The 20141-nt window shown below is 39.6% G+C and overlaps 1 protein-coding gene across 5 annotated transcripts in view; it reads left to right on the plus strand.

Moving 5' to 3' along the window:
• map4k4 (mitogen-activated protein kinase kinase kinase kinase 4) overlaps window positions 1-20141 on the plus strand; it is a 279063-nt gene that overhangs the window by 109678 nt on the left and 149244 nt on the right. For all 5 annotated transcript variants that reach the window (XM_087988113.1, XM_043691713.2, XM_087988114.1 and 2 more), the window contains exon 3: window positions 6422-6478. In XM_087988113.1, the coding sequence (XP_087844239.1) occupies window positions 6464-6478 (15 nt within the window). In that variant the 5' untranslated portion in view covers window positions 6422-6463. The remainder of the gene's footprint in view (window positions 1-6421; window positions 6479-20141) is intronic.

A 20141-nucleotide genomic window follows, 5' to 3' on the forward strand; every position in this document is an offset into this window, starting at 1 on the left:
TCAACGGTCTTCTGCTGCTCCCTCTCCCGTTTGAGAACATTCTGCACCCTGTCCGAGGTATCTTTGATCCTGCCACCAGGGAGGCAACACACCATTCTGATTTTTGTAATGTGTGAATTCTGTCCTCCATGTGGTTTAATAAGACCATCAGAAAAAAAAATTGAGCTTCATGTGAGCTGCCATCAAATAATGGGAAGACCAGGTAAGATCGCACTTAGACAGAAAGGAAGTTTGCTGTGGTCCCAATGTATTGATAATAATTTACTGCGTTGTGATGTTGAGTGCGTGGAGCTGAAGTAATTAGCTTTGTAAACACAATGCACGTCTCCTGTCTTAACATGGAGAAGGTCGAGTTTTAAGGAATGTTGTTTCTGAATATATGCAAATTCACATAAACAATTGTTAATCATCTGATTATAGATGCAACTTGAAAGATTATGTACAAAGCTGTTTTAATTCTTTTAGATTTCCTTTGCAAACACAATGAAGAGCTGAAAATTTAGATCAGCCAACATCAGTGTTAGAAGCATTGTCTTGCTGTACTTTGTTTCGGCAGCCTTCTAATGATGCACCATGAGCACAATTGAAAACTATTTCTCCAGACACTATATTTATCTGTATTGAACAGTGACGGAAATCGAGCTATGTATCCTGCATATAATCCTTTCAATTTAATATCTCCTTGCTAAATTAATAATCCTTTATCAAGTGCAATATTAAAATGTCAATTAGATTAATTATTCACTTACAGTAACCATTCAGGGCACATTCTTGTTCAGCTATCAGAAATCTGCATGCATATGGTGCTTTTGTTGGTTTGTGAATGCTTTTATTAAGTTTAATTAAGGTATAACTTGCTTAATTTGGGTTTTTTAATGTTCTTAGTTGAGGTTTGAGCTGAATAGGTAACTTTATTTTCCAAGCATCAACTTTATCACTATCTCAAGTTCTTCAAAGAGAATTTGAGCACTTGTAACCAATACTCTGAAGAAATGTCTTTTAAAGTCACCAAACCCTGACTGTTTGAAGCCCTGAGTACTATTTTTCTATGATCTTGAAGGGAATACCCTAGGGGAAGGGTCAGTGCTGTCCAAAATTGATTTAGTTACATCAACAAAATATCTAGTTTCCTAATATGAAAGAACAACCATTTTGAGAGGGTTAATCTTGTATATTCAACTAAAGATGTGCTAATATAATAAGCCTGTGATTAAAATTGTACATGTCTTGAAAATTGATTGTGAATCACAAATTATCACATTTTCCTGTTAAAACCAATTTAAATGGTGTACTTGGTTTCATAAGACCATCAGAAAAAAAATTGTTGCGATATTACAACAAATTTTTGAACTTAATGTTAAATCCTAAAGTGTGAAAATCTTGAGAATGACCAGGCTGTTGAAAAGATAATCACTAATTTGAAGGGTAAAGCAGCAAATCTTATCAAGCAGCAAAACTTAACACTTAACATTCTATCATTTGGGAATGATACATCAAATGTCAATATGTCAGACTGTCTCTCTTGTGGATCTGAGAACTTTTGAGTCTTCGTCTGGTGTCTTGAGGCTACTCCTCAAGCTTCTTAATAGACATTCCTCTAACTTTAAGAAGAAAACTTTTGTGTCTCAGTCACTGTAGCTGTTTGAGGCACCCAGCCTATTTTTACCGTGAATGCCTGTTCTGCCACCATGCTCGGAAACCTCACTTTCCCCAAACTCCAAGTCAAAGCAGGAAGTTGGGTTCGGAAACAGGAGAGGCTACTCCGAAATATGAGATTTGGTCACATAATACAGACAGGCAAGAAGCAGCATCAAAGCCAATCCTGTGATGCCAAACAGAAATATAGGTGCTATTAGCTTAAACTAATTTTCAAGCCAAATAGCATAAATGGAGTGGTCTTGTAATCTCGTTCAGTTCTTACGACCTTTTAAGGTGTCAAGACTTGTTTGTCTTCAGTGGCAGGCAAATAATTGATTCAATGGTTTTATGAAGTGACAGCGAAGTGCGTGCATCTGTGGCTTGTTACTCCAAAAATTTGTTCTCAAATATACATTGACAATTCACAAGGTTGACTGGTATTGTGTGTGCAGTCTGAATTATGTGGATTCCTGATGTAACAAAAATTCTTGAATTCTAATTCCTAGAGTCACTTGATTAGACATTTGACTCATTACTCTTATTTTGGAATCAAAGTGAAAATGTACTATTCAAAATTCAGCTTTCATCATTTGACTTTAATACCTGAGATTTTCGTGGGTGAAAAGTAATTTAAAAAAACCCGTAAGGCTAAGTTAAAATGGTTTCTGTGTCACCTGACCATGCCTTATGACTCTTTCACAAACTTGCTCTCTAGTGCAGTTTCTCTCCCTTTCTCCACCTTTTGGAGATGCTGGTGTTGGACTGGGGTGTACAAAGTTAAAAATCACACAACACCACCTGATGAAGGAGCAGTGCTCAGAAAACTAGTGCTTCCAATTAAACCTGTTGAACTATAAACATGGTGTTGTGTGATTTTTTAAAAAACTTTCTCCACCTTCCTTGCGCTGTCACTCTACCCCAGTGGGAAATATAGTCACTGGAAGGAAGGCTGGTTTTCATGATGGACTGTTTCCACAACTCTGTCCTTTCTTGTGGTCTTGGGCTGAGCAGCTGCCATACTAAGCTCTGATGCATTGGGATGCATTCTCTGGTATACAAATTGGCAACAGTCATTGTGGACATGCTGAATTACCTTGGCGTTCAGAGGAAGTAGAGATGTTGGTTTTCTTTCTTAACTGTAACATTGACGTTGTGGACCAGGATTGCTTGTTACTGATATTTACTCCCAGGAATCTTAAAGCTCTTGACCATCTCCACCTCAGCACCATTTTAAATGCAAATGATCTCAGTTTCTTGAATGTTACCTGCTTAAAGTTTGTGTTATAACTGAATATAGTTAAAACTAAAATGAAGACCATGATGCACATTTATAGAAGTCAGTTTCTGTATCTATTAGAAACTGTGGAGGTCAATAGCTTTATGCACATCTGCTTTTTGAGACTGAATTTGGTTGATGTTAATTGCATACAAATGAGGAAATGAACTATTATGTTTTTTTGAATGAGCTTCAATATTCTATTGTGTAGCTTTGTGCACAACTTAGTGTGTAAAGGTATATATTCCATGGAAATGGGGCCGCTTTATTGGATACCACATTTGTGCAGATATTTATTGGTCATTTTGTGCTTTATCTACACAGGATGATTATTTGAAGGCTGATTGTTTAGTCCAACATTAATAAAATGTTGAAAAGCAGAAGTACAGGGCTATCTGGGGTAAAGTAATACTTAGGCAGAAATGGAGGAATGCTCACTTTATTTTGTTCACAAATTATATCTGTTGTCTATTAGATTATTGTGTTGAACAGGAAATGAGAATCTTTGTCACTAGGTGTGGCATACTGTTGAAGGTTCAGATCAATTTGTACAGCGTGCACTGATTGTTTTTTGAAACACTAAAGGTACCACTTTTTTTGACAGTACTGTGCCAGTAATGATAAACTGCAGTAACACACCAAGGCTCCTTAAACAGCACCTTCCAAACCTGCAGCGAGTATCACCTGGGAGGGCAAAGGCAGCACCTTCCAAACCTGCAGTGAGTATCACCTGGGAGGGCAAAGGCAGCACCTTCCAAACCTGCAGCGAGTATCACCTGGGAGGATAAAGGCAGCACCTTTCAAACCTGCAGCGAGTATCACCTGGGAGGGCAAAGGCAGCACCTTCCAAACCTGCAGAGAGTATCACCTGGGAGGGCAAAGGCAGCACCTTCCAAACCTGCAGCCAGTATCACCTGGGAGGGCAAAGGCAGAAAATGCACTGGAACAATGCCTGCAAGTTCTATCCAAGCCATAGACCGACCTGACTGGAACTTGATTGCTGTTCTTTCATTGACACTTGGTCAAAATCCTGGAACTCCCTCCTTCACAGCATAGTGGGTGTCCTGCATCCCAAGTACTACAGCAGTTCAAAAGACAGCTCACTAGGACCTGCTTCTCCAAAGCAGTCTATGATGGACAATAAATCTTGGCGTAATAGCAATCCTGATCAAATTTGGGGGAAAAAAACTATATTTTTAAATTGAAATTTATTTATTCATGATTTAGAATAGCACAGCAGGAATTAAGGTATGTTATTGTATATTGAAGCAGTGTTTCAATCATCACAACTGTGTTATCATAGTGGAGCTTTTTATCTACCTTTTGCTTTTAACTCCTGATTAATGGTGTACAAGTCGGTTGAAATAAATAGCTACTCATAAATTTGCATGTTGCTCTTGAGCCTCTGATAACTGCTGTTGGACTTGAGTAACTGCATGAGCCATTGAGGAACGAAATTAGGCAAATGATGTTTCAATATTCTATATAATAACTTTTAAATGAACAAAAGATATTATTACCCACTCCACTCCCACCCACCCTCCAAAACCGGTGTTTCTCCTGATGGAAGAATACATATTCATACTTCTCACATTTTTAGTGTTAGAAGCAGCCTTCTCTTTATTTATTTGGATCTGTAAATTCTGAACAATTTCACTTGTTGGCTGATTGTATTTCAAAGATTTAAAATGTTGGCTTTTCAGAGAGCAGTCTTAATATAGTTAATATTTAAAAATTGATAATGGGAGTTTGGAAATTAACCTATGCACACTAAATCATAAACTTGTTACAGAATGAATTTCTAATTGCTATGATTTTCCTTTTTTCAAATGAAATGAACTTAATTTACCTTAGCTGACTTGAATAAGGTTTTACATAAGCTGTTTGAGTTACAGTTTGTTTTTAAAAAAAAAAAATTTCAATCCGGTTATGGACTGTAGATGCTATTGGAATATGGAAATGCTTCTGATTTAATTGGGAAGTATTTGAATGAAAATTATTCTCTAACAGTATAGAAGCTACAAAAGGTTATACTGTTTTAAATCAGGTTTCTGATACTAAATTGAGCAGGTTTATTTAGTACGAAGATAAAACAATGTGAAAGCCAAGCTTATTATTGTACAGTTTACTATAAATCTGAAGAGGATCAACACGTGGATCAAGCAGACTAAACTAACAACAAAATAACATTTATAAATCTCAGTAAAATCCATCTTCTATCAGTTATGTCATGCCATTCAGAATAATTCTAGAGCATGGAAAGAGTAATATGCAATACAGTTTAATGTGCCTTTTCAGATCTGGTGATGATTTGCTAAATTGGTTATGGGTTCGAAGGATCTAAGGTTATGTCATGTAGATGGGTGAGAATCAAGATGAAGATGTTCTGGGGTAGAGCAGGATGGGAGGTCGTGAAAGTTGTTTTAAAAGGATCAGATCTTCAAAGATGGGAGAGTTTCAACAACCTAAAATTTGCAAAGTTGTGATGCGGTATACTGAATGTCCAAAAGCTGGTTATATAAGTACTTGTTTGGGAATGCAGTGATAGTGACCCTGAGAGATTTTATAAATCCCAGGGTAACTGCAGATGAAATATAGTCGGGGAAGGGTGGGAGATTTGAGTTTGGGGAGACAAAGAAATAGTTGATACTTAGCCTTGTTTGTGACTGTGACTATAGGACATGGAGTAGTTGAGGAGTGGCAGAAATGTTATAATGACCAAAGTTAGAAAGAATGAGCAAAAAATTAGTGAATCCAGAAAGGTTGGGCTAATACAACTGAAAAGATGACAGGCACCAAAGTTGAAGTGTTATTTGGTGGAAAGGCCAAGAAAAAGGTCACATATTTGAGGAGAAGTGGCAGAATGTAACGTATTGTAACTGAACTACATGTACCGTTTGCAAAAAAGAAATTTGAATGTCTGCATCTGTTTATATATTTGGATTATAATCTGACAATTATTTTTGCAAGGAGGTTAAAATAACTAATTACATTTCTTGTAGAAATGGTATGAATTCAGACTTTGGGAGAGGAAAGCAGAAGATTTGTATATTTGATAAATATGTTTTAATTACATGAATCATCTTAGTGTAATGCCCTGTTTTGATTTTCTATCCACCAATGCTGCTAGAATTGCTAAGTATCTCCAGCATTTTCTGTTTGTTTTAGATTTCTAGCATCCAGAGTATTTTGTCTTGAATTTATTTGAAGAAACAACTTTCTTGGCATACAAGACAACAGATCTCAAATTAATTGCCAAGTGTTAGCAGTGAATAAGCTTTTTTTTTGTGATTTACACTTGCGATATAAACGTGGCTATCTTAAGCATCCAATAAAGGCCTTAAACAGTTTGCATGTTTCTCATTAAAACTGAAGTGTTGTAATCTAGTCAGATTGGAAGGATGTTTTCATTTAGGATGAATAGGTTCAAGCTTACTAATTCACCAACCACTGGCTTGATTAAATTTTTTTCTGTATTCTAACCAGTTTCAATTTTTTTGTTTGTAGGGTCGTCATGTCAAAACAGGACAACTGGCAGCTATTAAAGTCATGGACGTTACAGAGGTAAGTCAGTGTTATTTTTATGTAAAAGCTCCGGTAATCCAGCACTTTGCTGTTTTGCTGTCAGTATCAGCCACCCTTTTCAATTAAGGACTGTTTCAAGAAATGCCAGTTTTAAAGCCAAGGAATCCATCACCACAAGAAATAACAAAGAAATGTCTGTACCATGTGCATGATTTTGGATCTATGTTAAACAAGTCTCCTACTGATTTCTTTTTACAATATGTGGAGTGACTTTTGTGTTTAGCATCAATTTGCCTTTAGCAGAGTGTTTTACTTGATGCAGCAATGCTTATGTTATCCCTTATGACATAAGGAACTGTGCATGGATGATATGGTATTGAAGAATCAAACAGACATTATATTGCAAATAATTATTAGTACAGACATTACTTTGCTCAGGGGCACAAGTCTCCAGGTTAGTATGAGGTTGAGTTACAGCAAAGAAACATGCTTCAAGTGATCAGAGGTAAGTTGGAGCATGAGATTTTTATACTTTCAGGTCACATGCTCTGATACAGTGATGACATATTGAACATGACCCTAAAAGGTGTGCTGACATATTGACCATGAAGCATAGCACAACATCCCCCTTTTTGAAAAAGGTAAAAACTTATTGCAGATATATGTGATTGTACTTGGGTATATGTTGTCAATTCGATAATTGTACAACATGTAAAATGGAGCTTACACAACGAACATTTCAAACTTCAATGTCACATCTTGGCAGTTTGATATTTAATCTGATCTGGTGATCACATATCCACCTGGAGAGGCACATGTCTTCTGTTGCAATTGTTTTCATTGTCACCCAAAAGAATTGCACAATCCTCATTGTCAGGGCATTCCTCTTCACTCTTTGTCCATGATTGGTGATTTGTTTCTACCATTTCCCCTGGCAGTGAATTCTAGGCACCCACCATGCTCTGCGAAAACAAACAAACTTTCCTCGCTTGTCTTCTCTCACCTTAAATCAATTCCCACTAGTATTTGACATTTCCACCTTGGGGTAAAGAACTCGAACTATCCAACCTATCCATGTCTCTCTTAATTTTAAATACTTTCGGATTGCCCCCCTCAGGCTCTGATCCACTCACAAAAACAGTCCAAGTTTATCCAACCTCTCGTAGCCAGTACAGACCCAATCCAGGCAACATCCTGGTAAACCTCTTTTGCATCCTCTCCAAAGCTTCCACATTCTTCCTTTAGTGTGGCGACTGGAATTGCACTCCCAAATGTGGCCTAACTCAAATCTTTTACAGCTGCAACATAACTTGTTGACTTTTATACTCAATGCACTGACTGAAGGCAAGCCTGCCACAGATGCCTTTTTTACTCCTTATCTGTTTTGTGCTGCCACTTTCAGGGAGTTATCAACTTGGACCCCAAGATCCTTCTGTATATATCAGTGCTGCTAATGTTCCTGCCATTTACTGTATACTTTCATCTTGCATTCAACTTCCCAAAATGCATCACCTCACAGTTGTCTGGATTAAATTCCACCTGCCATTTCACTGCCCAACTTCCCAATTGATCAAAATCCTGCTATATCCTTTAAGAACCTTCCTCACTATTCACAACTCTACCAATTTGTGTGTCATCTGCAAACTTACTAATTAGACCACCGACATTTTTATCCAAATCGTTTATGTAAATTGCAAACAACCGAAGTCCCAGCACCAATCCTTCCAGAACACCATTGATCACAGACCTTCAGTCAGATAACAACAATTGTCTGTTTTCTATGACCAAGCCAATTTTGCATCCAACTTGTCAACTCACCAGAAATTCCATAAGGCTTGTCACATGGAACTAGATTCATCTGGTGGCATTTTGTGTTCAACGCCATATATATTGTATCTGATGTAACATTGACAGAAATCTTGGTATAATGTTTTTAGAATTGGGATTTGTTTGCCCTTGAAAATAACTTGATATGTCCGCTTCACCTCTGTATGGTTCAAATCTGACAATATGAAATATTTCCATTAATCCTCTCTGAGGCCTTCAATCATCTGCTCTCTGACACATACCAGTTCAAAATTACGGTTCTGCATTGACTGAACTTTTTAATCACTAAATTCCTTCACAAAAAATAGACTAACATCCCACTGCCACTCGTCTGAAATACAAACTCTGAAAAGTAAATGGCATGAATGTATATCAATTGCATACTTTTTAACATAAGTGGAGAGGGCAGAGGTGAAGAGAAAATGGAATCCCAGTTGGAAATGACTGATAAGTTTCTTGGGGATTCATGGCATTCATTCCACCTACAGTTTTTTTTAAAATTAAAAATGTGTGAATTGTGAAGCCTGTTCACCTGTAAAGTATCTCAAACTGTAAACATTAGTATATTTGGGGAGAGGGAGTTTTTGGAAGTTTGCGTGGTTTAAATTGTCCCACAATTGTGGTTTAAATTGTCTTAACTATATCAGTTGGAGTGCTGAGCTTTTTCACAAACCCTTCCTTGATGTGGTCTTAATTTTTAAATTGTAGAATGTCTTTGGGATCGTCTTCCTTTAATACTCTACTCTAATTCTACAAAATTATCTGTGGCAAAATGACTAGATCGGTGATTTTTAAAAACAACCATTTGAAAGCTTAAATTTAAAGGGACTGTGCAAGTGTTAACCCTCAGTAGGATTTTCACAGTAGCAATTGCCGCCATGGAGGCAGTTGACCTCAAAGTTTTAACTGGGTGGGCCCACTGGGATCTCAACCCATAGTTGAGTGAGCTCTGAGTTTGACTAATTTAATATCAATTATCTTTGGCTATGAAGGAAACACACAGTGAAGAGATGCTAATTGAGCTGAACATATGGTCTCAATCTTTTGAGATAAAGAAACCATCAGAATGTTTTTGTTTGTGATGATCAATAACTATTCATTTCTAAATTCTTTTATACTGTGCATGAAATAATTTTTTCTGTGATACATTAGATTAACACTATTAGAGAGTTCACAGGTAAGAGTCAAGATAAAGTCACCATAGTCTTATTAGGGAGAAACAAATGGTGGTGGTTTAGCCTGAGGGTCAACACGCCTCAGGTGAGGGAAGAGGTTGAGAAAGAGAGACCTTCATGGTAACCTCAGTTGGTGTCAGAATTGAACCCATGATATTGGCATCACTGTGCACTGAACCGGTTAAGGTAGCAACAGAAGCTTAGATAATAGCAGCAAGACTTCATCAGTCTTCATTTTAATGCATGTTAGAGTATAACAAACATTTGTTATCTATTTGCATATATGGATATAATTTGGATACAACCATGCTGATTTTTAATATTTATTATTCGAGATATGCAGCACAGAAACAGGCCTTTCGGTCCAACTTATGAATGCTGACCAGGTTTCCTAAACTGAACTAGTCCCATTTGCCTGTACTTAGCCTGTTTCCTGTCATCCTTTTCTATTCATGTGAGTGTCCAAATGTCCTTTAAATGATCGTACACTAACTTTTTTTTTAAAAACAATTCTGCCTTTTGTTTTTTTTTCTGACTGAGGTGGATAATTTCACTTTTCTCTAAGAAGCTAGCATATTTAGTACAAGGAAAATGGTTGTGGTTGTTGGAGGTTAATCAGCTCTGGAACATCTCTGCAGGAGTACCTTGGGATAGTGTCCTCAGCCCAACCATCTTCAGATGCTTCAGCAATTACCTTCCATCCATCAAAAATTGTTTGCCGACAATTATGTCATGTGCTGTAGCGGTTGTGACTCCTCATATGAAAAGTGTTCATTTTCAAATGCAGTAAGACCTGAACAAATCCAGATTTCAACTGATTAGTGGTAAGTAACATTTATGTTACACATGTGCCAGGCAATTACCATCTCCAACAAGAGAATATCCAGCCATCATGACACTCATTCGCTGAATCTCAGACTGTCAACATCCTGGGTGTTACCACCTTCTGACTTCCAAAAACCTGTCCACCATCTACAAGTCAGTAGTGCGACAACACTATGACTTAAGAGGTATACCTTGTCCTTTTTTTTCTATGAAGAAAGGTTAAGACAAGAGGAACTGAGTGCTTTGCTCAAATCCAATAAACAGCTTGAGGCTTTGCGTTTTTTAAAAAAGTTGGAAGAATAGAAGCAGCCTGAATGGGTGTGGTCAAGCTTCATAGAACCAGGATTTTAGTTTTAGCTTCCAACTTGAAATTGGATGCGGAAGCTCTTATTTCTCTCTCTATTACAGCTAAAAGCTGGGGTTCTCTTCCTGCTGCAAGAATTGTATCTGGAAAGCAATGCCTTACATTTAACTTTTAAAATAAGAAAAAGTTAGGGCCTGGTCTATCTTGTTAATATATTTTGAGGGGGTTTGGTCCAGTTCGGAACACCAGTCAGGAATATGATGGAATACTGCCCACTTGCCTGGATGACTGCAGCTCCACCAATGCTCAAGATTAGCACCATCCAGGACAAAGCAACTCACTTGATTGGCACATCGACAGACATTCACTCCTTCCCTCACGTATTCAAAATAGCAGCAATGTAGGGCCATCCAGAAGATGCACTGCAGTAAATTGCCAAGACTCCTTAAGTAGCATCTTCTAAAGCCACTGTCTAAAATGGCATGGGGAACAGATGGAAACACCACCACCTGCAAGTTCCTTTCAAGCCACTTACCATCCTGACTTTGAAAATAGATTGTCATATAATCACAAGGCCTGGTCTGTGGGGATTGGGATAAGGACTTGGGAGAAGGTGCTCAGACCTTTAAATTAATGAATTCGAAATTGAATTCAAAAGGCTGCAGAGTCCCCAAGCGGAAAATAATTCTCTGTTCTTCGTTGGACCATTGAGGTGGTGTTGGGAATAGCGGAAGACTGGACCAAGGTTTTCTGGAGGGGGAAGCTGACAGGGGAATGGAGGGAAATATGTGTCTTAGTGGTGGCATCCTGCTGGAGGTGGCAGAAGTGGCAGCTAATGATCTTTGGATGTGGATGATGGTGGGGTGGCAAGTGAGGACTGGGGGAACCTATTGCTGTTATGGGAGGGAAGAGAAGTGGTGAGTGCTGAAGTATGGGAGATGGGACAGAGCTAGCTATTGGGCCCTGCTACTTCTACACCATACCATGGTCCCAATTAGCAGCTATTCTTTCCCCCAGACTGATCTTTACCCAATCCTTTGTCTGTCCAACTGTTCTCGTTCTCTCTCTCTCTCTCTCTCTCTCTCTCTCTTTTTCTCTCTCTCTCTCTCTTTTTCTCTCTCTCTCTGGGCTTCATGTCCATCTATCGTTTACTCCTCCCCACTCCCCTTCAGCATATACACCAACCTTATCCTAGCTAATATTAGTTCTGAAGAAGGGTCACTGGACCAGAAATGTTCACTCTGCATTTTCTTTACAAATGCTGCCAGACCATCTGGGCTTTCCTAACAATTTCTGTTTTTGTTTCTGCTTTCTAGCATCTGCAGTTCTTTGATTTTTTTTTTGTTTAGATTTGATCTGCTGTTCGTTTAATAGTAATTAGTCAATACTGTGCCTTTGTCTTTCAGTGAAGAAATGCTTCATTTGCTTGGCGTTTTTTATGAAACAGAGTCTATTCCATTGTGTCTAACTATTCGCATTTTAGAATAATATAAAAGGGTGATATGTCTGGTTTTCAGTATAATTGGCAAAGTTTTGTCTGCAGAATTATGTTCCAGAATTGGTTTTATTTTTTCTGTCCATTTCTGTATTTTTGCTTTAATTTCATTTAAGAATTGGGTTTTGACATGAGCAATTATTCTCAAGGAGTTACTGAATATGAATTAGCAAAAGTGTATATTCATGAACTGGGTGTTGATCCAGGATATCTGTTTACTTTAACTTAACTTCCTCTCTATGTTGGCATCAGTATTACTTCCAAGCAAACATGAGCAAAGATGTTATTGGCACTCATTGTTTAGTTTAGTCAGACAATTTATATGAACTGTCCAGGAAATGCCTTTGATAAGATAAGGGAAATTTAATTTAACTGATCACATCTTCTGCAATGTTATTTATTTAAAGGATATTAATACACATCATGGAAGTTGATATGCAGACTTAGAAAATAGCCTTGTCCTTGGTTTGTCGGGAGGTTTAGTCTGTTCTTTCAATTGATGACTGCTACTTAGATAAGCTGCTAACAACTGGTTTTAAACATGTGACTAGATTGGATACAATAATCCAAGAGAGGGTATTGGTCTTTTGTAACTGTTGCTTTCTAAAAAAGAAACAAATCATCCCATTAATGCTCTGCACAGAGATTCCTTTTGTTTCTTTCATTGAAATGAGTCTTTAAATGTTATAGGTACTTTATGAATATGCTTAAGAAACTGCTACAATGGACAAATGGTCACGTGACAAGAACAGTTCTTTTCTAACAACTGTTGGAAATTTAGTTAAGATTGTCAGTTGACGTTATATCCTGTGCTCTGTTCTCTTCAAGCATGGGTTCTTTAAGTTGAAGCAATTCCCCCACCGCTTCTCTGCAATTTAAGCTTGTACTTTTTGATTCTGGTGTAAGTACACTGTGTTTTTCAGCTATTGTACATAAGGATTTTTATTTGAAACCTTGCAGGAAGGATTCATTGATATGTGCAGTTTTCTGAAATGGTTCGCTTGAAATGGAAGGAAAGGAAACCCAGAGGTAGTTTAGCTCTGATGTTGCATGCTTAGTTAGGCTTGGGATTAGGAGGTTGAACCCCTTTGCTCCCATAACTTCCATTAGGGCAATTGCTGTTCAAGGGAGTTATCAGGAAGGGCAGAGGTATTAGGAATTGCTGTATCTGGGTGGGCTGCTTTCGTGACAACTTTGTCTCTTCGGCCCTACCATCTTCATTATCAATAACCTTCACTCCATATGGTCAGATATGGAAATGTTTGCTCTTGATTGCATGAGGTTCACAACTCAGATACTGAATCAGCCCAGTCTATATGCAATAAGAGCTGGAAAACATTCAGATTTGGGCTGTTAAGTGATAAGCAACATCCATGCCTGGCACTTGCCTGGTGCGAATGAGAGAAAATCTAATCATCTGACCTTGACATTCACTGGCATTGCCATCACTGAATTTTCCACTATCATTTATCCTGGTGGTTACTATTGACCAGAAACAGTCATATTAGTCATATCATACAGTGGGAATGGACGGGCTAGGAATTCTGAGGAGTAACCACCTGTCACCCCAATGTCTGGCTGCCATCTACAAGTCTCAAATGAGGATTTTGATGGAATACTCTGTTCTTGCAGGATGAATACAGTTCCAACAACACTTGAGAATCATAAATCCAAGATAAAGCAATTACTTTGATTGGCATCTCATCTACCACTTTGAACGTTCATTCTGTTCACCACCAGCCCATGATGGTAGCAGTGTGGCATCTACAAGATGCATTGTTGTAACTTGCCAAGTCTCCTTTGACAACACATCCCAAACCTGTGACCTCTTCCACCTCCAAGATCAATGGCAATGGATGCATAATAACACCACAAAGCAGTCTACCATCTTGACTCTGAACTATGTTGCTGTTCCTTTGCTGTCACTGAGAATAAATTCTGGAACTCCCTTCCCTTCTAAAAGTACTATTGGTGTTCCTTCACCTGAGGATTTGCAACATTCGGGAAGATACTGCATCACCACCTTCTCATGGGCACCGAAGTACGAGCAACAGTTGCTGGCTAGCCGACAGTGTCAACATCTTTCAAACCATTTGAAAAAACTAAAGGCAATGAAAATTGCAGATCTCAGTGCTGCTGTTAAAAGTGGAGTAGCAACAGGTGAACTGAAAAGTTGACTATAGAGGTTAAAAATGTGTTGCTGGAAAAGCGCAGCAGGTCAGGCAGCATCAAAGGAACAGGAGAATCGACATTTCGGGCATAAGCCCTTCTTCAGGAATGAGGAGGGTGTGCCAAGCAGGCTAAGATAAAAGGTAGGGAGGAGGGACTTGGGGGAGGGGCGTTGGGCATACGATAAGTGGAAGGAGGTTAAGGTGAGGGTGATAGGCCGGAGAGGTAGGGGGAAAAAGGTTGCAGGTCAAGAAGGTGGTGCTGAGCCTGAGAGTTGGGACGGAGAAAAGGTGGGAGGAGGGGAAATGAGAAAGCTGGAGAAATCTCTTTTCATCGCTTGTGGTTGGAGGTTTCCTAGGCGGAAGATGAGGCGCTCTTCCTCCAGGCGTCGTGTTGCCATGGTCTGGCAATGGAGGAGGACAAGGATCTGCATGTCCTTGGCGGAGTGGGAGGGGGAGTTAAAGTGTTCAGCCACGGGGCGGTTGGGTTGGTTGATGCGGGTGTCCCAGAGGTTTCCTCTGAAACGTTCAGCAAGTAGGCGGCCTGTCTCCCCAATGTATAGGAGGCAACATCGGGTGCAGTAAATGATGTGTGTGGAGGTGCAGGTGAATTTGTGACGGATATGGAAAGATCCCTGGGGTCTTGGAGGGAAGTGAGGGGGGAGGTGCGGGCGCAAGTTTTGCATTTCTTGCGGTTGCAGGGGAAGGTGCCGGGAGTGGAGGTTGGGTTGGTGGGGGATGTGGATCTGACGAGGGAGTCGCGGAAGGAATGGTCTTTCCGGAACGCTGATAGGGGTGGGGAGGGAAATACATCCTTGGTGGTGGGGTCTGTTTGGAGGTGGCGGAAATGACAAAGGATAATACAATGTATCTGGAGGTTGGTGGGGTTCTGTCCTGATGGCGATTGGAGGGGTGGGGTTCAAGGGCGGAGGAGCGTGAAGTGGAGGAGATGCGGTGGAGAGCATTGTCAACCATGCCTGAGGCGAAATTGGGGTCTTTGAAGAAGGAGGCCACCTGGGTTGTTCGATATTGGAATTGGCCCTCTTGGGAGCAGATGTGGCGAAGGCGAAGGAATTGGGAATATGGGATGGCATTTTTACAGTGGGCAGGGTGGGAGGAGGTGTAATCTAGGTAGCTGTGGGAGTCAGTCGGTTTATAGTAAACGTCTGTGTTGAGTCGGTTGTCCGAGATAGAAATGGAGAGGTCTAGGAAGGGGAGGGAGGAGTCTGAGACGGTCCAGGTAAATTTGAGGTCAGGGTGGAAGGTGTTAGTGAAGTGGATGAACTGTTCGTGGCTGAACAGTTTAACTCCCCCTCCCACTCCGCAAAGGACATGCAGGTCCTTGGCCTCCTCCATCGCCAGACCATGGCAACACGACGCCTAGAGGAAGAGCGCCTCATCTTCCGCCTAGGAACCCTCCAACCACAAGGGATGAATGCAGATTTCTCCAGCTTTCTAATTTCCCCTCCCCCCACCTTTTCTCCGTCCCAACCCTCAGACTCAACACCACCTTCTTGACCTGCAATCTTCTTCCCGACCTCTCTGCCCCCACCCCCTCTCCGGCCTATCACCCTCACCTTAACCTCCTTCCACCTATCGTATTCCCAACGCCCCTCCCCCAAGTCCCTCCTCCCTACCTTTTATCTTAACCTGCTTGGCACACCCTCCTCATTCCTGAAGAAGGGCTTATGCCCGAAACGTCGATTTCCCCTGTTCCTTTGATGCTGCCTGACCTGCTGCGCTTTTCCAGCAACACATTTTTCAGCTCTGATCTCCAGCATCTGCAGTCCTCACTTTCTCCTACAGAGGTGAACTCAAAGAAATGAAAATCTGCCCCAGTAAATGACAGCAGAAATCAGTTTGTGATACAAGAGTGAAGGAGAGTGTTCATAAGAATATAAAACTTTGAAAGACCATATGTGTTTTTTAAAAAAAGAAACCTCTCAGAAATTGCATGTGGAAGAGTAATGATGTCACCAGAATCATTAAGACTTTGATTATTTCTTTTCCCAGGGCCTTACTCTAGGAACAGCTTTCAATCCTCTCTTGGAACTTTTCATGCCTGAACACCATTTGGTCAACTTTGCCTACTTAATGCATTCATGGATAAAAGGCATATGGGCTAAATGTAGAAATGCCATGTGTGAGACAGATGCTTATGTACTAACATTTCCATTTTAAGTCACCCTTTTTTCTTCTTCACCTAACAAATTTTAATTAAATCACTTCACAATGTTGTGACAATTTAATCTACGCGTATTGACTAATTTTCACAGCTTTAAGTGCAGTCTGTTACTAGTCTTTTCCTCCATTAATCCTTACCATAACCGACCATTCTGACTCCTTTTTGTATGAGCAAGGACCAAGGGTAGGCCACCTGTTGTGCCATTCGATAAAATCATCCAGATCTGATTTTAACACCTCTGAAAGTGGCAACGCAAGTGGATAAAGTGGTCAAGAAGGTGGATGGTATGCCTGCTTTCATTGGTTGGGGTATACAACATAAAAATTGGCAAATCATATTAAATTTTAGTTAGGCTACATTTGGTCAGTTCTCGATGCTACACTATCAGAAGGATCTGGAAGCCTTGGTTTACCAGGATGTTGCCTGGTTCGGAGGGTATTAGCTATGAGGAGAGATTGGACAAGCTTAGATTATTTTCACTTGAACCTCAGCGGCTGAGGGATGACTTAATAGAAGTTTACAAAATTACATAGAATGGATAGTCAGAATAGAAATACCAATTACTAGGGGACACAGGTAAAAGGGGGTAAATGCCTGGAAAGCACAGTCAGAGGTGCTGATGGAAGCAGATACGATAGCAGTGTTAAGAGGCATCTTGACAGACTCGTGAATAGGCAGGGAAGAGAGGGATATGAACTGCATTGGTTTTTAATGTAGAAAGATATCGCGTTGGCACAGGCTTGGTGGGTCAAAGGGTCAGTTCATACGCTGTGCTGTTCTTCGTCCTTCATACTCAAGAATCTATCTACCTCTACCTTAAAAATATTTAACAATGCTGCACTTACTGCCTTTTGGGGAAAGAATTCCAAAGACCCTCAATCCTCTGAGAGAATTTTTTTTTCCTCCTCTCTTTCTTTCAATAGGCAACACCTTACTTTTAAATGATGACCCGAGCCCTATATACTCCCATGAGACAAAGCATCCTTTCCATATTCACTCGGTCATGCCCCCTCAGGTTCTTTTATGTTTGAATTAAGTCTTTCCTGGTGATTCCAAATTTCATGAGCTCCCCACTCCTAGTGCTATTTCTAGGATGTTAGTGCTATCCTGGAAACTGAAGATCAAATCAAAGTGTACCGCACATGACATCAACATTCATCAGCTTCTTGGTGTAATGTATGCCTCGGTTACCTTCAATTCAATTTTGGTTTTGTCCAGTTGCCGATGTAGACCTGCAAAGCAAAATTATATTCTCCCTGTAGGTGATTTTGTTTTTTTTTTGTGGGCTCACCAATTGTAGCTGAATCACTTTTATTGCATAATATATTTGGGGCAAGTTATTAATGCAAATGAAGCAACTAAAGAGCAGTTATTTTCTACAATTTAACCAAAATCTATGCACATTTGTGTAAATTAGCTGTATTCAAAACGTTTTGAATTTGCTGATAGTGCTTCATAGATCTTATTGTTTCTCACTTCATACATTTGCATTTCTGGCACATGAATGTTCAGACTGACTCAGTGGACAGCTGTGCAAATAATGGGGCATGGTTGTGACTCCTGGTCCATGTACTCCTTTGTTCAGTTTATGTGAGAGACTGCGCTATATTACCCGTAACCATAAAATTGTCAAATATACACATTGCAACTGTTGAGTTTCTTTCAAAACAAAAATGAGATGTTTTCAGAGGCATGTGATTATGCATTTTAATTTACTCAAATTGTTTATCCTGTGATCTCACTGGGTGTATATCTGCACCAAAAATAGAGTCTCTGCCATGTTAAGAGTGATGTGAAATAATTAGATTAGATTCCCTACAATGTGGAAACAGGCCCTTCAGCCCCACCAGGTCCACACTGAACCTCCGAAGAGTAACCCACCCAGACTAATTTCCCTGCATGTCCCCCTGACTACGGAACCTAGTACTGTGGGCAATTTAGCATGGCCAATTCACCTGACCTGCATAAGATAAACATATCATCGTCATCATTCATTTGAATTTGAATGATTGCCTGGGTAGCAATCTAGCTGCACTGATGGTCATCTAATTGAAATGGAATAAAATTAAGATAGGTTCTATAATGTTTAATTGACCGACTTCAGTAGACCTCTAACGATCCAATGAAGATACCCCAAGGTATTGGTTCAGAAACCCATCCCCAATTGCATGTTGAATGCCAAAGCAATTTGATTTTTGACATTTGGATTTCAGTTCCCCGACTCTCAGATAAACGTGTTACTTCAAGTGCGTAGGTTTCAAAACTTTCCGGCTTATATTGGGTTGTCTTTTGACACTGATACAGGAGGTGATTCAAGTGTCGGGGAGCAAAAAGGAAAGTTGGAACAGATAGATTACAGATGCCTATAAGAAGATTAAATAATTGGGTTAAACTGGCAGATGGGGTGCACTTGTGGGGAGGTGTAAAATTATTCACACTGGGTTAAGACACAAAAATCAAAATATTTGAACCAAGATGGAAAACTAGGAACTGTGGAGGACCAAGGAAATTTGGTGCCAGATTGATAAATTACTTTTGCGCGGATAGTAAGAAACGTCAAAAACACAAATGGAATGTCAGTTGTCGCGTTTGAAACCGTTTGAATACAAGACAGGAAGAGGTGAAATTGTCAGGAAGAATTTAAAAAAGAATAATTTATTTAAGTGAGCAGATTGGAGAGCTCTGAGATGCAGATGGATCTGGGTGTCCTCGTACATGAACTGCAAACGTTTATCATGCATATAACAGAAGCTAATTATGAAAGGAAATAGAATATAATAGTTCATCATGAGAACTTAGTACAAGAATAGGGAGGTTATGCTTCAGGTGTACAGGGACAACATCTGGACTGCTTTTATTGCATTGATGACCTTACTGAAGGAAGATTGTAAGTGCAGTGGATAGCATTCAGAGAAGGATTCCTAGAGTAATAATTGGAATGGGTGAATTGAATTATGAAGTAGGCTTGGACAGGCTAGGTTTATATCCATTTATATGAGGAAGGGGGTGAAATATGTTTGGAGTAAACAACAATGTATAATTTGATTGGCCATGCTATTGAGTGGTGGAGTAGACTCGAGTGATTGGCTGACTTGTTCTAATTCCTATATTGGTAACACTAACAAGTAACCACTTTAAACAGCTATTCAAATTATGTATCATTCCAAATAGGTGTGATTTGTGCATTTTGGCGGGAAGAATTAGAAGGCCACCTACACTTTGGAGTAAAGAGTCTAACTGGAACAACAGGCCAAATATAGGGGAATCTCTGTACAGAAATTCATTTAAAATGGCAATATAAGATAATCAAACTATGAAATGTGTAAGTAGAGTTACAGAATTCCAAAGTGGAACAGTTGAGACCATACTTTAAATACTGCTCATGATTCTGGTCATCCTTCTATAAAAAGCATAGAGTACAAGTGTAATGAATTGTATATGTGATACCAAAACTCTGTGGCGAAAACCATGAGGAAAAATAGGATGGGGTGAGTCCCTTAAGAACTAAGAAGACTGAAAGATAACCTAAAAGAAATCTACACAGTTGTGAAGGATTTCCATAGGGATATTTGGTAATCTCTGATAACTGCATTAAATAGAAGGTATGGCTGAAAAAATGAGCAGTATTGACGTTTCATCTCACATTCATCAGGACAGTTCAAGAAGCTTTATTTGACTGATAGCTGGGAGGTTTGTGAAATGGGTGGGCTGCAGGCTGGGTCT

This window comes from Chiloscyllium plagiosum, unplaced genomic scaffold, assembly GCF_037043375.1.
Source record: "Chiloscyllium plagiosum isolate Xiang-an unplaced genomic scaffold, Cpla_swu_hap1 HiC_scaffold_6, whole genome shotgun sequence".
In the NCBI taxonomy this organism is placed as follows: Eukaryota; Metazoa; Chordata; class Chondrichthyes; order Orectolobiformes; family Hemiscylliidae; genus Chiloscyllium; species Chiloscyllium plagiosum.